The sequence below is a fragment of the Malus domestica genome, chromosome 05 (genome assembly GCF_042453785.1).
Source record: "Malus domestica chromosome 05, GDT2T_hap1".
Taxonomy (NCBI): domain Eukaryota; kingdom Viridiplantae; phylum Streptophyta; class Magnoliopsida; order Rosales; family Rosaceae; genus Malus; species Malus domestica.
Window position 1 is genome coordinate 18,580,206 of NC_091665.1, and position 17,944 is coordinate 18,598,149.

The 17,944-nt window shown below is 35.6% G+C and overlaps 2 protein-coding genes across 2 annotated transcripts; both read right to left on the reverse strand.

The window, feature by feature from the left end:
• Positions 1 to 9,775: 9,775 nt before the first annotated feature.
• On the reverse strand, positions 9,776 to 13,331 carry LOC103436450 (DNA-directed RNA polymerases II, IV and V subunit 3-like). The gene is made up of 3 exons (XM_017332538.3): positions 12,727 to 13,331; positions 12,360 to 12,597; positions 9,776 to 10,186 (listed from the first exon to the last, which is right to left on the reverse strand). The coding sequence occupies exons 1-3, from the start codon at positions 13,170 to 13,172 to the stop codon at positions 9,914 to 9,916; spliced, it is 957 nt and encodes a 318-aa protein (XP_017188027.3). The 5' UTR covers positions 13,173 to 13,331; the 3' UTR covers positions 9,776 to 9,913.
• An 876-nt stretch (positions 13,332 to 14,207) lies between these two features.
• On the reverse strand, positions 14,208 to 16,523 carry LOC103436451 (uncharacterized). Its single transcript, XM_017332343.3, has 2 exons — positions 15,532 to 16,523; positions 14,208 to 15,231 (listed from the first exon to the last, which is right to left on the reverse strand). Exons 1-2 carry the CDS (start codon positions 16,478 to 16,480, stop codon positions 14,444 to 14,446), a joined length of 1,737 nt encoding a protein of 578 aa, XP_017187832.3. The 5' UTR covers positions 16,481 to 16,523; the 3' UTR covers positions 14,208 to 14,443.
• Between the last annotated feature and the right edge of the window lie 1,421 nt (positions 16,524 to 17,944).

The window sequence follows — 17,944 nt, forward strand, 5'->3', positions numbered from 1 at the left end:
TTGGTCAAAAGCCCTTAAGGATGCCATTACATCTTGCACACTAAGAGTTTCAATGTCTTTAGTTTCTTCAATGACACTCACTATTGAATCATAGGGCTTAGTTAAATTGATCAACAGTTTCTGGACAACTCTCTCATTAGGCAGTTCCTCACCATGTGTTTTGATCTTATTTACAACATCAAATAGCCTAGTAAAGTAATCTTTCAACAACTTATTTTCCCTCATTCTTGTATACTCGAAATCTCTTCTAAGGGATTGAAGTTTTACCTTTCTGACTTTGGTGTCTCCTATGTACTCTTGCTGTAAAACTTCCCAAGTTCCCTTTGCAGTCTCTTCATTTGCTATTCTCGGGGAAAATGGTGTCTGAGATAACACCTTGGATGATTCCAAGTGCTCTAGCATCCTTCATCTAGTTCTGCTTCAGTGTTTTTAGTTGTGTTTCTGTGAGGTTTTCCTCTAGAGCATCGACCTCCATCTTTGGTAGTTCATACCCGTGTTGAACCATATCCCATATATCATAGGACTTGAAAATGGTTGTCATTCTTATTCTCCAAAAATCATAGTTCTCCCCATCAAATATTGGAGCTTTTAGCTCACTGCTACTGCTTGATCCCTTCATTTGTAGGATTGTTTGTTGATTGTTGTTGTTAAGGACACTACGTAGATGTTCCAAAGATCTCAACTTGCACAGATTACGCCCAAAAAGTTGTAAGATCAGAAACTAAGCTCTGAGGCTATGATAAAGTTTGTTTGTTTGTTTGTTTGTTTAGATGTTTTGGTTGATAGTTTGGATCAGTTTCTTAGAGTTAGAATATCAGAGAATGGAGAGGACTTGGAATCTCAGAGAATGGAGAGGACTTGGAGAAGTAATTGACGGCTTCAAGTCCGTGCAAGGAGCAGTAGCAATAATTTCATTAAGTAGGTGAAAGTTTGTAGGGTATGGTGCATTGCCATAACCCATACTTTTTTAAAGAGTGATTGACAAGAGGCTTAACAACCATTTCAACCTTACTACTTCATATTGAATCCTAGCCTTTCATTTGGGTTTTAAGTAATCTAATCTAGAGTGTACACTTGTCACTCACACACTCACACATACATTTAAACTGAAAAACTAGCTGTTGGGGCTAAAACCCTTCATTTCTTCTTTCTTCTTTGATGCAGACAACAACCATCATCGGGAGCTCTTTGCTGCATTCGATCCTTTGACTTCAGAAGCTGTTTATCTTCCAACACTCTCTCTCTCGCTTTGCGGCTCCTGTTGGTGATGAAAGGAGATGAGGGATTTAAGGTTACGGAGGCATGGAATAGCAAAGAAGAAAGGAACAAAGATGATAAACGGACAAGATTGACGTCGGGGCAAAATTGAAAATTTGTTGTTTGGTCCTTTTTAATTGGACTAGTTTAGTATTGGGTTTTGTCCTAATCATTAAATAAAGTTTTTACATGGTTTTTGGTTATCATTCAAAGTTTTCAAGCCCTTATCATTAGTTTTCTTAAAGTTAATTAGTAAAACAAAATCCAACACTTACTCTTCCATCTCGAAATGATTGCAATTATGCTACCTGAGAAAAAAAAAACCACAAAAACAAAAACAACTCAAGTTTCATGCGTTGGTGTGTAGTTGCCTCTGTTTGGCAAGCAAGAAAATGAGAGAAAAATTGATCGAATTTAGAAGAAGAAACTCCATTTTGTTACTTCAATTTTCTCGGCAACCAAACATTAATCAAAACATTGAGTTTGTACCAATGCTTGGTGGTTCAAGTGGTAAGGAGTTTGTTCCCCTTAAGCAAGGTCTCAAGTTCGATAGCTCTGGTTTTTCCGCTTCAGATGTTTGCTGTCACAAAGAGAGGATGACAACTCAAGAAACACAATACCAGATGACCACACGTGCCCTACAGGGCCAAATTCGTCATTTTAATGTGTGAGCTAGAAAAAAATAAGGGAGTTTTAACAAAAAGGGCCTGGAACTATTCATTCTTAATTATAAGGACATTTTGTGTATGAAAGGTCCATAATGGATCAAGTACTTTTCTTTATTTACTCTTATGCCATTACAGCGGGGTCCACAAAAATGTTGACATTTCTGTATGAGAATACATCATTTTATATTATGCTATTAAACTTATGCTAATTTTACAGCTAGCTCTTCAGGCTTCCATCATGTTGTCGATGTTATGCAGCTCTTCTTCTGACAAATTATTCCAATATTGTTCATCGCCTTCTACTAGCTCCGCATCCCTTTCTCTATCTTCTTTCACCTTGTAATATATTTCTGCTGTTTCTTCTTTGAAATTTTGGGGCTTCCAATAAGGTTGATGACTGATTCTTGTCTTGCTATAAATATACATCTCTTCTTCTTCTTCTACTAGTACCATGTCATACCTAAAATCTTCAAACTCATCTAAAGCAAACATTTGGATCCCTCTAAATTTTAAAATATCTTTTTATGAAGGAGTCCACCTATGTGAGGAGATAGGGTTTAGTCTAAAGGACTCTTCATTGATCATGGCTATATGCCTAGCTTTCTCCTTATGCATATGTGCATACCAATCTGGAGGACTACTAGAAAAACTTATGCAAATTTCCTTCCACCTTTCTATATAATCTTCTGCTACTTTTATAAGTTTTTCAGGAAATGATTCTAGTTGAGAAATATGGTTAATAAATATTTTATCGAGATAACCAAACTCTAATAGTAAGGCAGGGGTAACTTGTACCACATTATGCATTTCCTGATGCTCATAACTAAAATGCCATGATTTAAAATCTCTCATGTTAATCATGGCCACAACTACGCTAACCTCTGGTTTACAAATACAATTCTCTGTACTATCACAAAGACATGGAGGATACATCTTTGTAATAATATCCATCCCTGGTTTTGGATCAAAGATGGACTGATACAAGGCGCATTGTAATTGTAATTGTAACTCTTTCATGCACTGTGATGCTCTGCTTAGGATCTCATTTTGCATATCTGTTGGCATTATTCTTAGTTTCGCCTTTGAAATTTCTTCTAATAAGACATCATCTAATATTAAGTCTGAAGATATATTTTTAAGAAAACTTTCATATCTTTCTTGTTTTTCTTTGTCACTCAGAACCTGATGCTGATCATTACTTTGATGTTGCTCCATTTCAACGTCTTCTTCTAAGAGCTCAATCTTAATTTCTTCTATGGGCTCATTAGCCTCTTGTTCTATGGGTTCAATAACCTCTTTTCCTTTATTCTTATGATGATCAGTTTCTAAACCTATTTTTAATTCTCATTTCAAGGTGTCACTTGCCTTTTGCTGCATTCTAAGAGATTGGAGTTCTTGGTTCATTTTGGTAAACTTACCAAGTAATGACTCATGGTCCCTAGAAATGGCTTGAAGGTTGTGCTCAAGAGAATGAATATGCTGCTGGTTTTGGTGGAAATTAAAATTAAAGCTATCAAACTCTTGTTCCAAGGCTCTAATTAATTTTTCATGACCTAACCTCATGCTTGGCTGCTTAATTTGGATATTCCAGAAATTATCTAAGAGAACCTGCTGCCTATTAGAAAGCCCTGGTACCCTTGACCTATATCTCAGAGTTGGATTTCTGATTCCTTCAACAATATTGCCATTAAAGCTGAACGTAGGTACTGGTGGTGATGCTGGTCTGCTCATGCTATTTTGAAATCCACTGAATGGCGGAGGTTGATGGTGCATCATCATTTGCTTTTGAGTTTTCTAAATGATAACTATCTTGGCCACTGGGCTCTTCTATACTTATGTTTTTGTATGCTTCTACATTATTACTTTAGTCAGTTATTGTAATGCCTCTTTTGAAAAATGTTATGTTAGGGTTCATAAATAAAAAACCTTGCAAACTTTTCAAAAAGTTTAATCCTAAAATAAATGGATATGATCATACTGGTGAAACAAATGTTAATGGTAAATTAAATTATTGTTTTTCTACTATAATAAACTCATTATTTATACAATGTGTTAAGTAAACTGGTCTCTCATCAAATTGTGTTATTCTTACTGGTTTTGCTAATTTTTGTCTATATTTTTCTGGTACTAACTCTTCTCTTATGACACTCTTTGTACTCCCTGTATCTATCATAGCTATGTTTTGTATCTTATGTTCTTTTGCTAATTCTATTTCGCAATTTATAGTGATTAAGGAACTATTTTTTGGTTTTTCTATACTATAAACAATATTTCCTAATATTTCTGATTCTGCTGAATTAACTTCTAATAACCTATTACTATAACATTTTTCACATAATATTGAGTATGTATTGTAGTATTTATTTGCAACTAATTTATTACACTTATGACATTTTTCTGGCCAACCTAAATTAATGTATTTATAATCTTCTTTATGCTGTTCTTCTATGAATGCACACATATACTCTTCTAGATCACTATTTGTGCTACTTGAATCTTCCGAGTCTGAATCTATCATGTTAATACTCTATATACTATAAATACTCTCATTATCACTTAAATTATCTAAACTGTATATTGACTGAATATCCTCATCTTCTTCTAACTTAAACAACTCTATCAAATGTACTTTTTCTTTCGACTGTTTACCTAATTTTGGACATTTAGGTCTAATATGTCCAGCTTCTCCACATGAATAACATTTACAACTACTCTTATCTTTTGGTGCTTTATATTTCCTAATCCAAGGTCTGCCACTTTTTTTTCTAAATTGTTTTGGAATGTATTTTCTTTTCCTATATGTTGTTGAATGTCTTATACTGAAATTCTTATGTTGTTTGTAGGGTTTATATGACTTATATTTCTTTTTGTATATTTTCTTATGCTTATTTTTCTTATGGCAACCATACTGTTGTGGTAAATCTATATTTTTACAACTCATGTAAAATTGTTTCCTAATTTGTCTCGTAGCCTTTATTTGACTACACTCTTGTCTAAGTATATCATATACATGTTGAATTCTAGGTCCTATAGCAATATCATTTTTCTTCGAATGTTTTTGCCATTCATTCTAAATCTTTTCACCTATTGGTCCTTTTATTTTTGTCATATAAGTATCTAATAAATTAATATCACTAATTCTACCTGTTCTTCCTAAATATTTAAAGAAATCTGTTGTATACTCAGCTATATACTGTAAATCGCAAATTTGTAATTGTTCTAAATTTCTAATTGCTCTTATTTGTTCTTGTTCGCTTCTGCCATCTAACCTATTATGATCTAAAAACTCTTGTTTAATCAAAGTAACAAAACCATCAATATTGAAATGTGTTTTAGCTGCCTGATGCTGTTCTGGATTTTGGACTTTCCATGATTGGAAATAATCAAAAACTAAACCATCCAAAGTATGTTCAAAGTAATCTAACATGTTTTGTGAATTACTAAAATCTAACATTAATGCTGCATGTACGCAACCTTTTTCCCATCTCTCAATTGTTCTTTCTCAATCTTGTGGATCTACATTATCTAAATTTAATATATTACCAGCTATATTAATTTGTTTTAACCCTCTCAAATATAGAATCCTATTTTTTCTAGGTTTTATCATACTTTCTTCCATATAGTTTACTTTTGCTTTTTCATTATATTGTTCATTTGTTGGTCTCAAAAATTGTTGATCGGTTCTGCTTGCGTGTCCTGGATTTTCTACTTCTGATGTACTACTTTCTTCTGCTGGATTACATTCTGCTTTCAATTCTAATAAATTATTATATTCTTTTGATCCTAAAATGTTTTCTACTCCTATTTCTAAGATTAAAATTTTCATTTCTTCGTTTGAAATTTTATGTAGTCCTAAATCATATGTCTTATATTTTTCCAAATATTGTTCTTCATCTAAATGATCAATATCTTCTATAAGTTTATCTACAATATGATCAAAATTTTGTTCAACTAAATTAATATCTAAATTATCAAAAGCCATATGTATACTTTCATTTTCAATTTCACTCTCATCTTCTTCTATTTTTTCTAGTTGCTTATAATTACTAAACCTAATTGTTGCTTGACGTGTACTAGTTTCATATATTTGTACTTTATCTGGTTGTCTATTTTGTGCTACTTGTAAATTAGGCAATGTCCACTGAGTTCCTTCTAAAAAGCTATTATCTACGGGTTTTGCTTCTATCATATTTACATGTTTACTGTCAAATGTTTGAACTAAATTTTGAAACTCTAAATTAAACTTATGATTATATCTATCAGACACTTTACCTATATACATTAAGCTAATACACAAATTTTTATACTCTCCTTTCATATTATAATTTTTTGTTCTTATGCTCACTTTAATATATTTACTAAATTCATTAATCGTCATAACATAATTTGGAATACAACTTATGACTGCTAAGTTTGAACTTAAGTCTACTTCAGCTATTGCTATTGCTGCTTGTTGGTGATTATCCCATCTATCATCATATATGTATACTAAAGCTTTTGTACCTACTTGTGCTTTGGTTAATCATGCTATTCAAATTAATATTGTTCCTATATGAATCTGACTAAAATGTGATTTTCTCAAATGAGTAACTGCTTCTTTACTAATTAGATTAAGTGTGACTTCTTTATCAATACAGCTAATTTCATGTTGACTGATACTGCTTACAATTCTACTTCTGTTTTCAAATATACCTAATTGATAAAAGTTATATTTATTTTTCTGTGTTCTCTCAAAACCTCTTCGAATAAATTCTTGTGCTTCTTCTTCATTTGGATAAATATCTTCCGCTCTAACTACTTCTTTTCCTTTTTTCCTAAAGAGTTCCATTTTTTGTCATCAAAAGGATTTAGCTTAGGTCTTTTATTATTATTTGCACTCAAAGTTAAATTTTCTAATTTATCTAGCAAGGATGGTGGAAGTGATGAAGATGCGTTATGTAAAACTTGGTTCATTTCTGCTATTTGTTCTTCAACTTGATCTAATTTTTCAGCTAAACTTAAAACTAATTGGATAATCAAATTATTTTGCCTAATGGGAATATTACTACTGGATACTTGTGTTGAAAAATCTGTTAATCCTATTGGTTCTTTATCTAATTTACTAATTTCTTTCAAAGCTTGAATATATTTTCTGCTAGTTCTAGAATCTGTCATTAAACTAATAATTTATCTATTTTATTATGCAACTTATCTACTTGTTCTCTCAATTCCTTTTGTACGAATTGAACTTTTTGAACTTCTAATTTTAGTTGTTCAACTATTTCTAATGACCTAAGTTCTACTTGCTTTGACTTACTATCTATGAGGTCAACAAGCTCTTTTATCTCTCTTTTGCTAGGAAACCTTTGAATATTTTTATTATTATCTTCTAACTGAGATGTAATATAATCTAAATTTTGTCTAATTATCTTTATGGAATTTTTCTGAAAATGTTCTAACAACTGGTTTAACAAATCATTATGCTTATTATTTTCTAATTTTATATTTTCTGCTTGACTAATAATAAGATCTACAATATTATTGACTTGCGGATTTTCTTCACTGTGCAAAATATGATTATGCTTTCTTGATGGAAAATATCAAACTAAACTATTTTGGTCTAAAGTTATTTTTCTTTTTTGAGGTTCACTAATTTCTAAATTAAGATAATCTATCATAAACTACAGTCTACCATTCTCTAGAGTTACAGCTAACTGGTTTCTTAAAAACTCTCTTTCTTCTCTCAAGGTCTCTAAAGCTTGATCTGTTGTTCTTTTTGCTTGTAAAATTTTATGCTGCACTTCTGTATTATTATATTTACGAATAAATGAAGGATGTTTAAGATAGCCAAGATAAAACTTTTGCTTCTTCAAAGTACTGATAATTCTTTTGGATATATATGTTAATCTTCTCTTTATGCTAGTTATAGTTGGATGTCTGGGACAATAAATACCTGGTAATTGTGGTTTACAGGGTTTACAGGGACAATAATATCTGTTGTTCATACACAATAAACAAATATGATATCAGTTGTATCAATGACTTCTATCCTCAAGGTACTTTACTATTATGCTTATATTATTAAAATGCTAAACTTGGCTCTGATACTAAATTCGAAACGCATGCTCGGTTAAATAGTCGGATAACCATTATAACAACTAGACATAGAACCTTGCACATGGAACTCGACATGTTTCAGCATGACGGCCATTCACAGTACAAGTATAAGGCCTTAACGGCTGAACTCAGAGGTACCCTGATTAATGTCCAGTTATTTTTATGGCAAAACATTCAACTATAACAGAGTACTCGAACAAAGTATGATCGTCAGTTTAGCAGGTTAATAATATAACCACAATAGTGTTTCCCTGTTTTGGACTAGAAGTCTAATTAAACAAACATACTAAATAAGGAAAAGAAAATTTACTTAAGACTTGGAGATTGCTTGAATATGTACACTTGAACTTGTATTGATATATGGAATGTTTACAGAGATAGTTGTTTACAAGAAAGTGATTACAAAGAAGTGTTTATAAGGATGCTATAAAGGCTACGAATCCTTGAGTGTATGAAGTGAATATGGTGTTTTTAGATGTTGAGAGAGGTGTGGTATTCAGGTGTGTTCTGTATGTGAGGAAAGGCTTCCTTATATACAAAATCTAATTCTTCAAAAACAAAATATTATTTCATCTATTTACAATTTTTTGAATAGTGACAGCACACTGTTTCTGAAAGTTATCAGCACTGTTTCTGAAAGCTGGCTGAAAGACATGTGAACCCATGTTGTCTTGGTTGCTGTAATGTTTGTCACCTTAGCTTTTGCATGCAAATATTTTCTGAAAATGTCAGCCCCACCATGTGAACTTTACTAAAAGCTGGCCAATTTTGTACGGATGTATGAAGGGTAGCCTTGGTATTTCTGAAAACTTTTGTCCCTATGATTAAAAGGAAACTTTTCAGGAACTTTTGGTTAGTTTTCAAAAAAAAATAAAGGACATGAGGAGCAATTAAAATGGGAGCAAAACTGTCATTTCACTGTTCGTGGACAGTGTTTGCAGAATTGCTTTTCGCATAGAAGATCTTAAGAAGTATTATACTTTTATCACATTTTTCAATGTGCTTCTTGTGGAAGCACTTTGAACTTCCAAGCTGTACTTTTTACTAAAACATTTCCAATGTAACACAATAAATTCATTTTTCCCCCAATTGAGGCCTTTTCTACGCCCAAACCCACAAGTAGTTGGGTTTTCTTTACACCACAACCCTTCCATGCAGCTTCCAATTCTCTCTCGTGTAAACTATACAAATTCCTTTTGAAGAAGAAAATGAAAAACGATCAGCAGTTCTGGCAATCTTCACAAAGGTTAGACGTTCTACGAAATTCAAAACATCGAAACATTCAGCACAACGAGCTTTCATCCCACCGCCCAAGTTTTCTAAATTCCCAACTCAAGCTTCAAGTTCTCAAAAGATAATATATACGCAGCAAGTTTGCAAAAACAATACTTGGTTCAACCTTGACGACTGCAACAAAAGCTAATATATATAGCTAGCTCTACTAGAGTTCAATCATCCGCAACACGTTTTGCTTCAAAATGCAAGGATAACTCCCACAACAAAAACAGATGCTATATCTCCTAAGGATTTGGATCCTCTCCTGAGCTAATGGAGAGGATCCTCCTGACCCATCATCTTGGACCGTTAGATTTTTATCCAACGGCTATAAACAGGGGAGTTCCTTTAAAGTTATAATAATTATAGCCGTTGGATAAAAATCCAACGGCTCACGATGATGGGTCAGGAGGATCCTCTCCATTAGCTCAGGAGAGGATCCAAATCCATCTCCTAAGGACAGCATAGCACAAAATAAATTAGCATCCACAGTATAGGGGGGATTCGTATTGGCAGTAAGCCCAGCAAATAAACATGTCCCACAAAGTCAACTGAAGTCAATTATCTCGTTGAAATCTTTGGAAGATCGATTTCAGAGCTCAGTTTACCCAATTGGATCATCCTCCTCGCATATGTGCACCTAATTCACCAAACTGGTCATCGGCTTCTACAGTATCCTCAGAAAGGCGCACTGCGTCCAGCTTCTGTTTCAAGACTTCTATGGCATTGAGAAGTAACTGAGCAGCTTTAATCGCACCGGTAGATTCCACTGTGAATATAAAGCTATCTTCCCTTGCACTGATATCCACAAGCCCAGACTTCCCCATAGCTTCTGCTTTCTTGATCACTTCATCATCATAGGTGTATGCTTCAGGATCAACTACCACGACCTTTCAAAAGTTCAAAGTTCAAAAAGAAAAAAGAATTTTAGAAAGGCCACAAGTTAGCTGATGATACGTAATTGAAGCACTGATAATACAATGGCATCAGGCAAACTTTCATCGACTACTATTTGTTTTTGTTCATTTTATTGGAAATGCATAATTAAGCCTGAGAAAGTTTGTACGGCCATAATACAACTCAAATGAATTAACCAATGCAGCTGGAATCCAAATCTACAAACATCATCCTTCCATTATATTTGTACCCAGCCATCTGGATATACATAAAAATGTTTCAAACTCACACCAAATAATTGGGCAGGAGCATCAACCAGTTAAATTCGACCTCAACCATAAAATGCACCAAAAATTAAACTGAATCATTCTAAAGATTAAACTGAATCATTCTATGCTAAGTAGTCAAGAACTATCAGTTTGAGATCAAGTGCCCCATTATGTGATGTTGGTTTCATGCTAAAATTCTGTTTCATGACATAATTTCAATATGGCTCCATTCAAGATGATATATCCCAAATAAAACAGCCTTATCCTCTCCGCTCTCTGATTCCAGCTACACTTTGTATAAACCCACAAAACCTATGATGCAGGATAGAGTTGGGCAGCGGAAATTCGATAGTTTAGCGGATGCAAAAACAAAGAAAACTTAAATTAAACAACAATCAAGGATAACTGGAGTTGCTCCAGGGGCATCACACCCGTTCTTGGCCTCTCACCAAGAATTTTGGCATCTCACCAAAATAATCCCATCATAGGATAAGAATTCCAATTTCTGGAAAACAAAACTTTTGCATTCATAAACTCTTCATTCCTTGATGTGAATTACCAAGGGGGTTTTTATAAAGGTTTAAACCAAAAGGAAATAAAAATTATACCTATTGTAGGAAATAAATCTTAAACAAACTGAAAAGAATCATAATCCTCATAAAAGTAGGAAATCAAACGGCTAAAACCCTAGATATTAAAATACTAAAACCCTAGAGAATAAAAGACTAAAACACCCAATTTAGGGAAAGCCTTCACTTTCGTTCCACATTAACCTAGCAACATGAACTAGAACTTCAAAACTAGGAGGGTTCCTCAAATCCAATAACCACCAGTATCTTCATCCAAGAAATCACACGTTTCTGGAAACAGAATATTCGAGTTCCTGGAAGCTAACATTTTAAAGGCAACCTACTACTCATCCCATGATGTAACAACTGACCCGGAATGTCTGCAACCTACTTTAAGCAAAAAAGACTGCAGATGGGCTCATCCTTTGAGCAATCTCCTCGTCTCATGAGTTAAACAGCAACAATATGACATGGAATAACAGATTTCAGCAAATAAACAGTTGATAGCCTGTAATTACTTAGTTAAATATCAAATCCAAATGGTACAAAAGTGAACTAGATTACTCCTGAGAAAGGAAAAAAATGCTATAAAACGGAGTACTATAAGAAGACATACCAATTAAAAACAGGGTCCAGACCACTGAGAAAAAGAACATAGTGGCTCTATTGAAGAATTGTTAGTACAAATACAACAATTCAATCTTATGGAAACTCTCTACCCTCAAGTTAATTGCTTAAATATTGTTAAACCCTGCTAAATACAATTGAATAATTGTCCATCATGTCCTTCTATCTATCCTGATATATATTTCTTCAGGGGAAAACAAAACATAACTTCTTAAGCTCCCTTGATTACACCTCATAGAGGTTCCCCATCATTTCAATGCAGTACAGCCTATTGAATGATTTTGTTAAATTTAACAGGATATCACGTTTGGTTTCATAAGGTAAAACAGCCAGTCATACATATTATAGGTGACCTGTGACTCATCAAGAGCAAACAATTCGCATTTAGCGCCAGATAATGCACTTACAAAAATAAAAAACCATATATTAAAATTCTGCTCCCATCTTCCATTTCGCTTAAAAAGCACCAAAATTTCTCTGACTACTTAAGTAATACTTCATTATATGTATACTTATAAATAGCACAGCTGGGACAACAAAGAAGCAACTAAATGATGCTTATAAAATAAAAACTACCAATTCGACGAATCAGATAACCAGCAGCATCCCAAATGCTTTAAACCAACAGTCACAAACTCTAACATGCACTGAAACTATCATGTCCATAAAAAAGAATCACGGATGTTAGAATAGCAACCAACCTTGTCGGTTTTAGGATCAATGTCAAAGACTTTGGTAGGACTACTATCAACCCAAGCCTTCTTCTCCTCCAGAGTCAAAGTATCCATCAGCTCCTCATTGATTCGAATGTCGGGTTCATACATGAAAGTGACAGTGGCTGCCGGTGACCACTTAGCATGATCTTTGCCAATCCCCTTTCTGGCAATGGCCCTCAGCCTCAGTTCCTGCCCCCTTCGCAACTTCACAATGATAATTCCCCTAAAATCGCAAAAGCAAAGCAGCCCAATTTCAGATGCACTCAAAAATCAACACACAAATTTCAATTCATTCCAAACAATAACAAGTTTGCGAAACCCAAAAATTGAAAGAGAGAGGGGATGTGCATACTTTTGTTCGGAGGATTCCAAGCCGGCGGAATCAGAGAAATCAACGGGGACGACGGTGTGGTCGGAGCTGAGGAGGTCCTTGCTGGTGACATCTAGGGTTTGGTCGGAGTGGCACTTGGCGCGGAGATGGAACTCGACGGAGCAGAACTCGCACTGGCCGTCGCCGTCGCAGGCGTCGCAGTCACGTGAGAAGCGCATGCTCATGGCGCGGTCGGAGGTGAGGGGGATGAGGCCAAGCCGGTGGGCGATGAACTCGTCGTTGAGGACGGAGGAGTTAATCTCGATCTCGACGAGGTCGATGGCGACGGTGGGGACCTCGGCAATCATGACGCGGCGAAGCGCGTTGGCGACGCTGGCGTCAGTGTCGCGGAGCTCAAACTTCACGTAGTCGTCACGCATTTCGCGGATTTTGACGCGCGGGAGCCTTTGGTACGATTTGCCTTCCATTCTCACTCGTCAGACTGTCCGAGGGAGAGAGAGAAGAGAGAGAGAAGAGAGAGGGGTTTTGGTGCAGAAGACGGAATGAGCGTGGAGGGTTTTGGAAATTTATATGTGGATATTTCGGAAAATTTGAAACAAAATAGTCAAAATTTTGGTTATCACGATTCACACCCCCAATATCAATTGTGTTCTTTAGTATATTGCATAATTACCTTAACAATAAAATTAAAATTTATTAATTAATTTGTGATTAAACCCTACCATCACTCTTGCTTATTCTAAGTTCATTCCGGTTAAAATTCTAATAGTTCTTATATAAAAAAAAAACAAGTCTTTTTATATGGACAGTGATTTTAAAATTTTAAATCTTCCAACTAAAGTATGAGTCGATTTATTGTAAAGAGAAGTAAAGAACTTGTGAAAAGGAGGTCAAAGGTCCGAAATAACCCATAGCACAAGTCATGTGAGGCATGCGGTTTTTGTTCAAGGTTATTTTGGGCATTTCAACATTGCATTACTACGTTAAGTTCATGGTTAATTTGTCATATCGTCCTAACTCCATTAAGTTCTCCCTAAAAACCATAGAATTTGAAGGAAGTTAGTTGAAAATGTTGTGAACTTTAAGTAATATTTACTCATAATTAGTGTTTTAATTTTGAACATGATTAGGCGATGGACTAAAAATTTTGTTATGATACCAATGAAACGAAAGAGATGACCATGATTGACCAAATTTTTTATATGGACATGATTAACCATGTTGAATAACCAAAGCTTGCAATCAGCCACCAGTCCATGTTAGGGAGTTTAATGTACTTTTATTAGTAATTGACTATAAGCTTTTCAAACCAACACGACATGTTTTTTAACTAGCCAAACTTTAGGGATTTGTCCTAAAGAGAAGTAAACAACTAGTGAAAAGGAGGTCAAAAGTCCAAAATAACCAGATCACAAGTCATGTGTGAGGCACATGACTTATTTTGGATAAAAAACTTAACGGTGTTGGATTGAGATGGCAAATTAATGTTTTCGAAAAATTGATATGACAAATTGTTTAAAACTTTAATTCATTTGACAAATTGAAGTGTTCCTAGACTAGATCAAATGAATTTTTATTAATACAATTGACAAACAGTTGGAAGAGTTTGCCATTTATTACTCCGAATTAAATTCAAATTGACACATTCCATTGGAGTGCCTTTCTCTGAATCTTCAAGTATAAGCAATTGTTATTTGTCCCATGAACTTTATTTCCATGAGACAGACAAAATGATTGTCTATCTCTTGCACACAACTCCTCGACCATCCATCCCGCTTGCACAGCTCATGCTTGGCAACTCCAAATCCTCCAAAGAATTAGCTTCGCTTTCAGAGCCAACATTGCCACCACTAAACCTTGCAGCGGCACAATCAGTGGTTAGAAGGCTTGAAGTTTCAAACTCCTTGTCCCCTCCCATCAGAGGCATGCTCGCGCCGATATTGACCCGGCTGATGTAGTCAGGCCTATATGTTTGTCCCAACACACCACTCACTTGGTCGCTCAAAGAGAAGAACTTAAACCCAAGATCAAGATGTGCAAATGTATCATCTTTGGTAATTCCATAGTTGTGAACCCTTGAGTCTTGTTCAGTTATAGGCACAACCTTGGCTGTGATCCTGAAGCTTCCTTCAACTTCAACCATTACATTGTTGGTCCCACTCACCCTTCCAAGGGACACAGTCGGAACACTTGTGGATTGCCACCTGGCACCTTCGGATTCGGGAAGGGTGATGGGCACGCCATCAAAGGAGAGGGCAAGGCGGTCAGTGGCATCGTCCCATATAGCGGTCTTTTGGGCACCGATGAAGAGTTGGTGTTTGCCAAAAAGAATGGCAATGGAATGGACCCAAGTGAAGTCCCTCTTCATGTTGTGGTTGCGCCTGCCAATGAAGTGAGCGTTGATGTGGAGGTTGGAGTCGGACAAGAGGCAGAAATCATGGTCTTTCTTGCCGTGGAAGTAAAAGGTGATGCCATCTCCACCTATAAAACGGGGGTCTTGGCATACTGCTCCTGGCTGATCACATTCTGCACCATTTGAAAAACGAGAAAGGAAAGTATTTTCAGAACTATATTAAAATTTGTTTCTGGCTACGTAGTTGATCATGCAAAATAAGAAGTGTTATTTTGAAAGCTTAGTGACCACATTAGATGACCATAATACGCGACAGTGGTTACATAACTACAATAAATAATCATGTGTGTCCATATATTAACAAATGATCGATGTAAAGTGGACTGCAGTTGTCACATAATTTGATGAGCTTTAATTTAGTCGAAAAATGTTCTCTACTAGCAATGTGCAGATAAGTGTGAGAGGAGACTTACTGCAGACTGGCTTGCAAGTGACACAGTCAACCTCACATCCACCAGAGCAAGCCGTAGGGCATACATGTTGAATGTTGTAACATTGAGGGTAGTTCTTGTTCTTGCACTTGGCCTTCTTTGGTGAAGTAGGAGTTGATGGAGGAGGAGAAGAGGATGTAGATGGAGACGGCGTTGGGGGTGAAGGAGAGGAAGGAGGATTAGATGATGGTGGTGAAGGAGGTGACGGCGAAGATGGGGAAGGGGTAGGAGGAGGGTAATTTGGTGTCGCTTGTCGTGGTGAAGGTGAAGGAGGTGTTGCTTGAGGTGTTGGAGCGGTGGATGGAGGTGTGGGAGTTGTAGTTGGTGGTGTAGGAGTTGTAGTTGGGGGTGTTGGGGTTGTTGGAGTAGGAGGAGATAGTGGTCGAGTTGGGTTAGTTTTTGGTGGAGGAGGCGAATATGTTGGTGGTGTGGGAGTTTTAGTTGGTGGTGTAGGAGTTGTAGTTGGGGGTGTTGGGGTTGATGGAGTAGGAGGAGAAACTGGTGGAGTTGGGTTAGTTTTTAGTGGAGGAGGCGAATAATATGTTGGTGGTGTGGGAGTTATAGTTGGGGTAGTTGGAGGAGATAACGGTGGAGTTGGGCTAGTTGTCGGAGGAGGAGGCGAATAATATGTTGGTGGTGTGGGAGTTTTAGTTGGAGGTGTAGGTGAAGGTGTGGGAGGGGTGGGAGAGGCTGGTGGAGGGCTTGAGCCCCCAGAACAGATGGGCTTACAAGAGACACACTCCACTGTGCATTGATTTGGGCAAAACTTGGGGCATACATGCACCAAATTGTAACAATGCTTATACTTTTTTATCAAACACCTTGCATTGCTTGGATTCTTGGCAATTCCTGGAGGGGTTTTCGCCTCTACCACTGCCGTAATCATCAGCAGGAGAATCGGAACAAGAACTTGCATTTTGTAGTGAGCCATATTGAAGCAAAACCCTGGAATTTGTTTCGAATATTCGAGGGCTTTGGTGCGTTTGAGTGAGAAACCCCGTGCCTCAAGGCCCTATTTATAGGAACAAGAGGACCTTATGCTGTTGCCTAATCTTTCGGATCATAGACTTTTGGTGTAGTCAATGTTCATTGACAAGGCACTTTCACATGGCATCTTAAAAGGTCAAATCCTATTGACTTCAATTCAATAACATGTTTATAATCCTTTTCTGTTGCTTTGCAACTGTAAATGGCATCAAATCTTTTTATTTAAAACAACGATCTATATTTAAAATGGTATTGAACTCGATATTCACGAGATTTAAACCAGAAAACTAAACAAGAAGAATACTTATAGACCGTAGTACTAAATAACTAAAACTTGGATATGAAGGAAAGAGGTAACACTTCAAAAAAATATGCAATCCATATAAGGATTGCAGAAATTTAGGGAGAGAGGCACTTGGATGTTCATCTGTAAAGCTATCCATTAACCTTTACAACTATGCATTTGTGGTTTATGAGCATCTGCATTGCCAGGTTCAGTATTCACTTCTATTTTAAGCAATTAGATGACCGACCCATGCACAATAATTCAGCGTTGAGTAATAATATGATGGTTTTTAAGTTAAGGAAATTTCAAAGTTATATATTAGGAAAAGAAATTAAACTAGGAAGTTTTAACGAAAAACCCTCGGTACTGTTCACTTTAACGAAAAATTTACATTTTTACACTAAAAAGTCAAACCTGGTACTATTCACTTTGCCCTTTATTTTGTCTTTATCGTTAAAATTCAAAGTTTTCAAGCCCTTTTCATTAGTTTTCCTATGAAACTAATGGACATTAATTACTTTGTGAAATGTTAATTACTTTGACAAATGTGTTCAAACTTCAAATACATGCATGCATACATACATACTGCATACACGCTTTTAGTTGTACAGGTACTGCTTAGAAAACTGTAATAGTGAAACTGAGAGGCTAGAAGAATTGCAGGCAGTGGTTGAATAGTTTTATGTACTCATCAACAACAAAGAAACAAAAATATATACAAATACATCAATCCAATCATGCATTCTTCTTCTACGGCATAGTAAACGTGATCCCCCTAAAAAGTGGGATTTGACCTAACTAATATAAGAAAGTAAATATTTTACAGTAATGATAATATATTACAAGGATTCTACAATATATTACAAGGATATTTCTTAATTGTACTCCCTGCCTGCTTTTGTCTTTTTATTCATCATTAAATATTTATTTAATTTTGTGGCTAGAAACAAGATAGAGAGTGCAAGAGGATAAAAAGAGAGATTGAAAATCATTTCTGTTATACATGAGAGAGCCATGCATATATTATGTATTTCCTGAAGGTTCTTTAATTTGCATACAAATAATACCTAAACATGTGTATGTATGTACGTGTGCGCGTTTATCAAATATCATCGATCTACT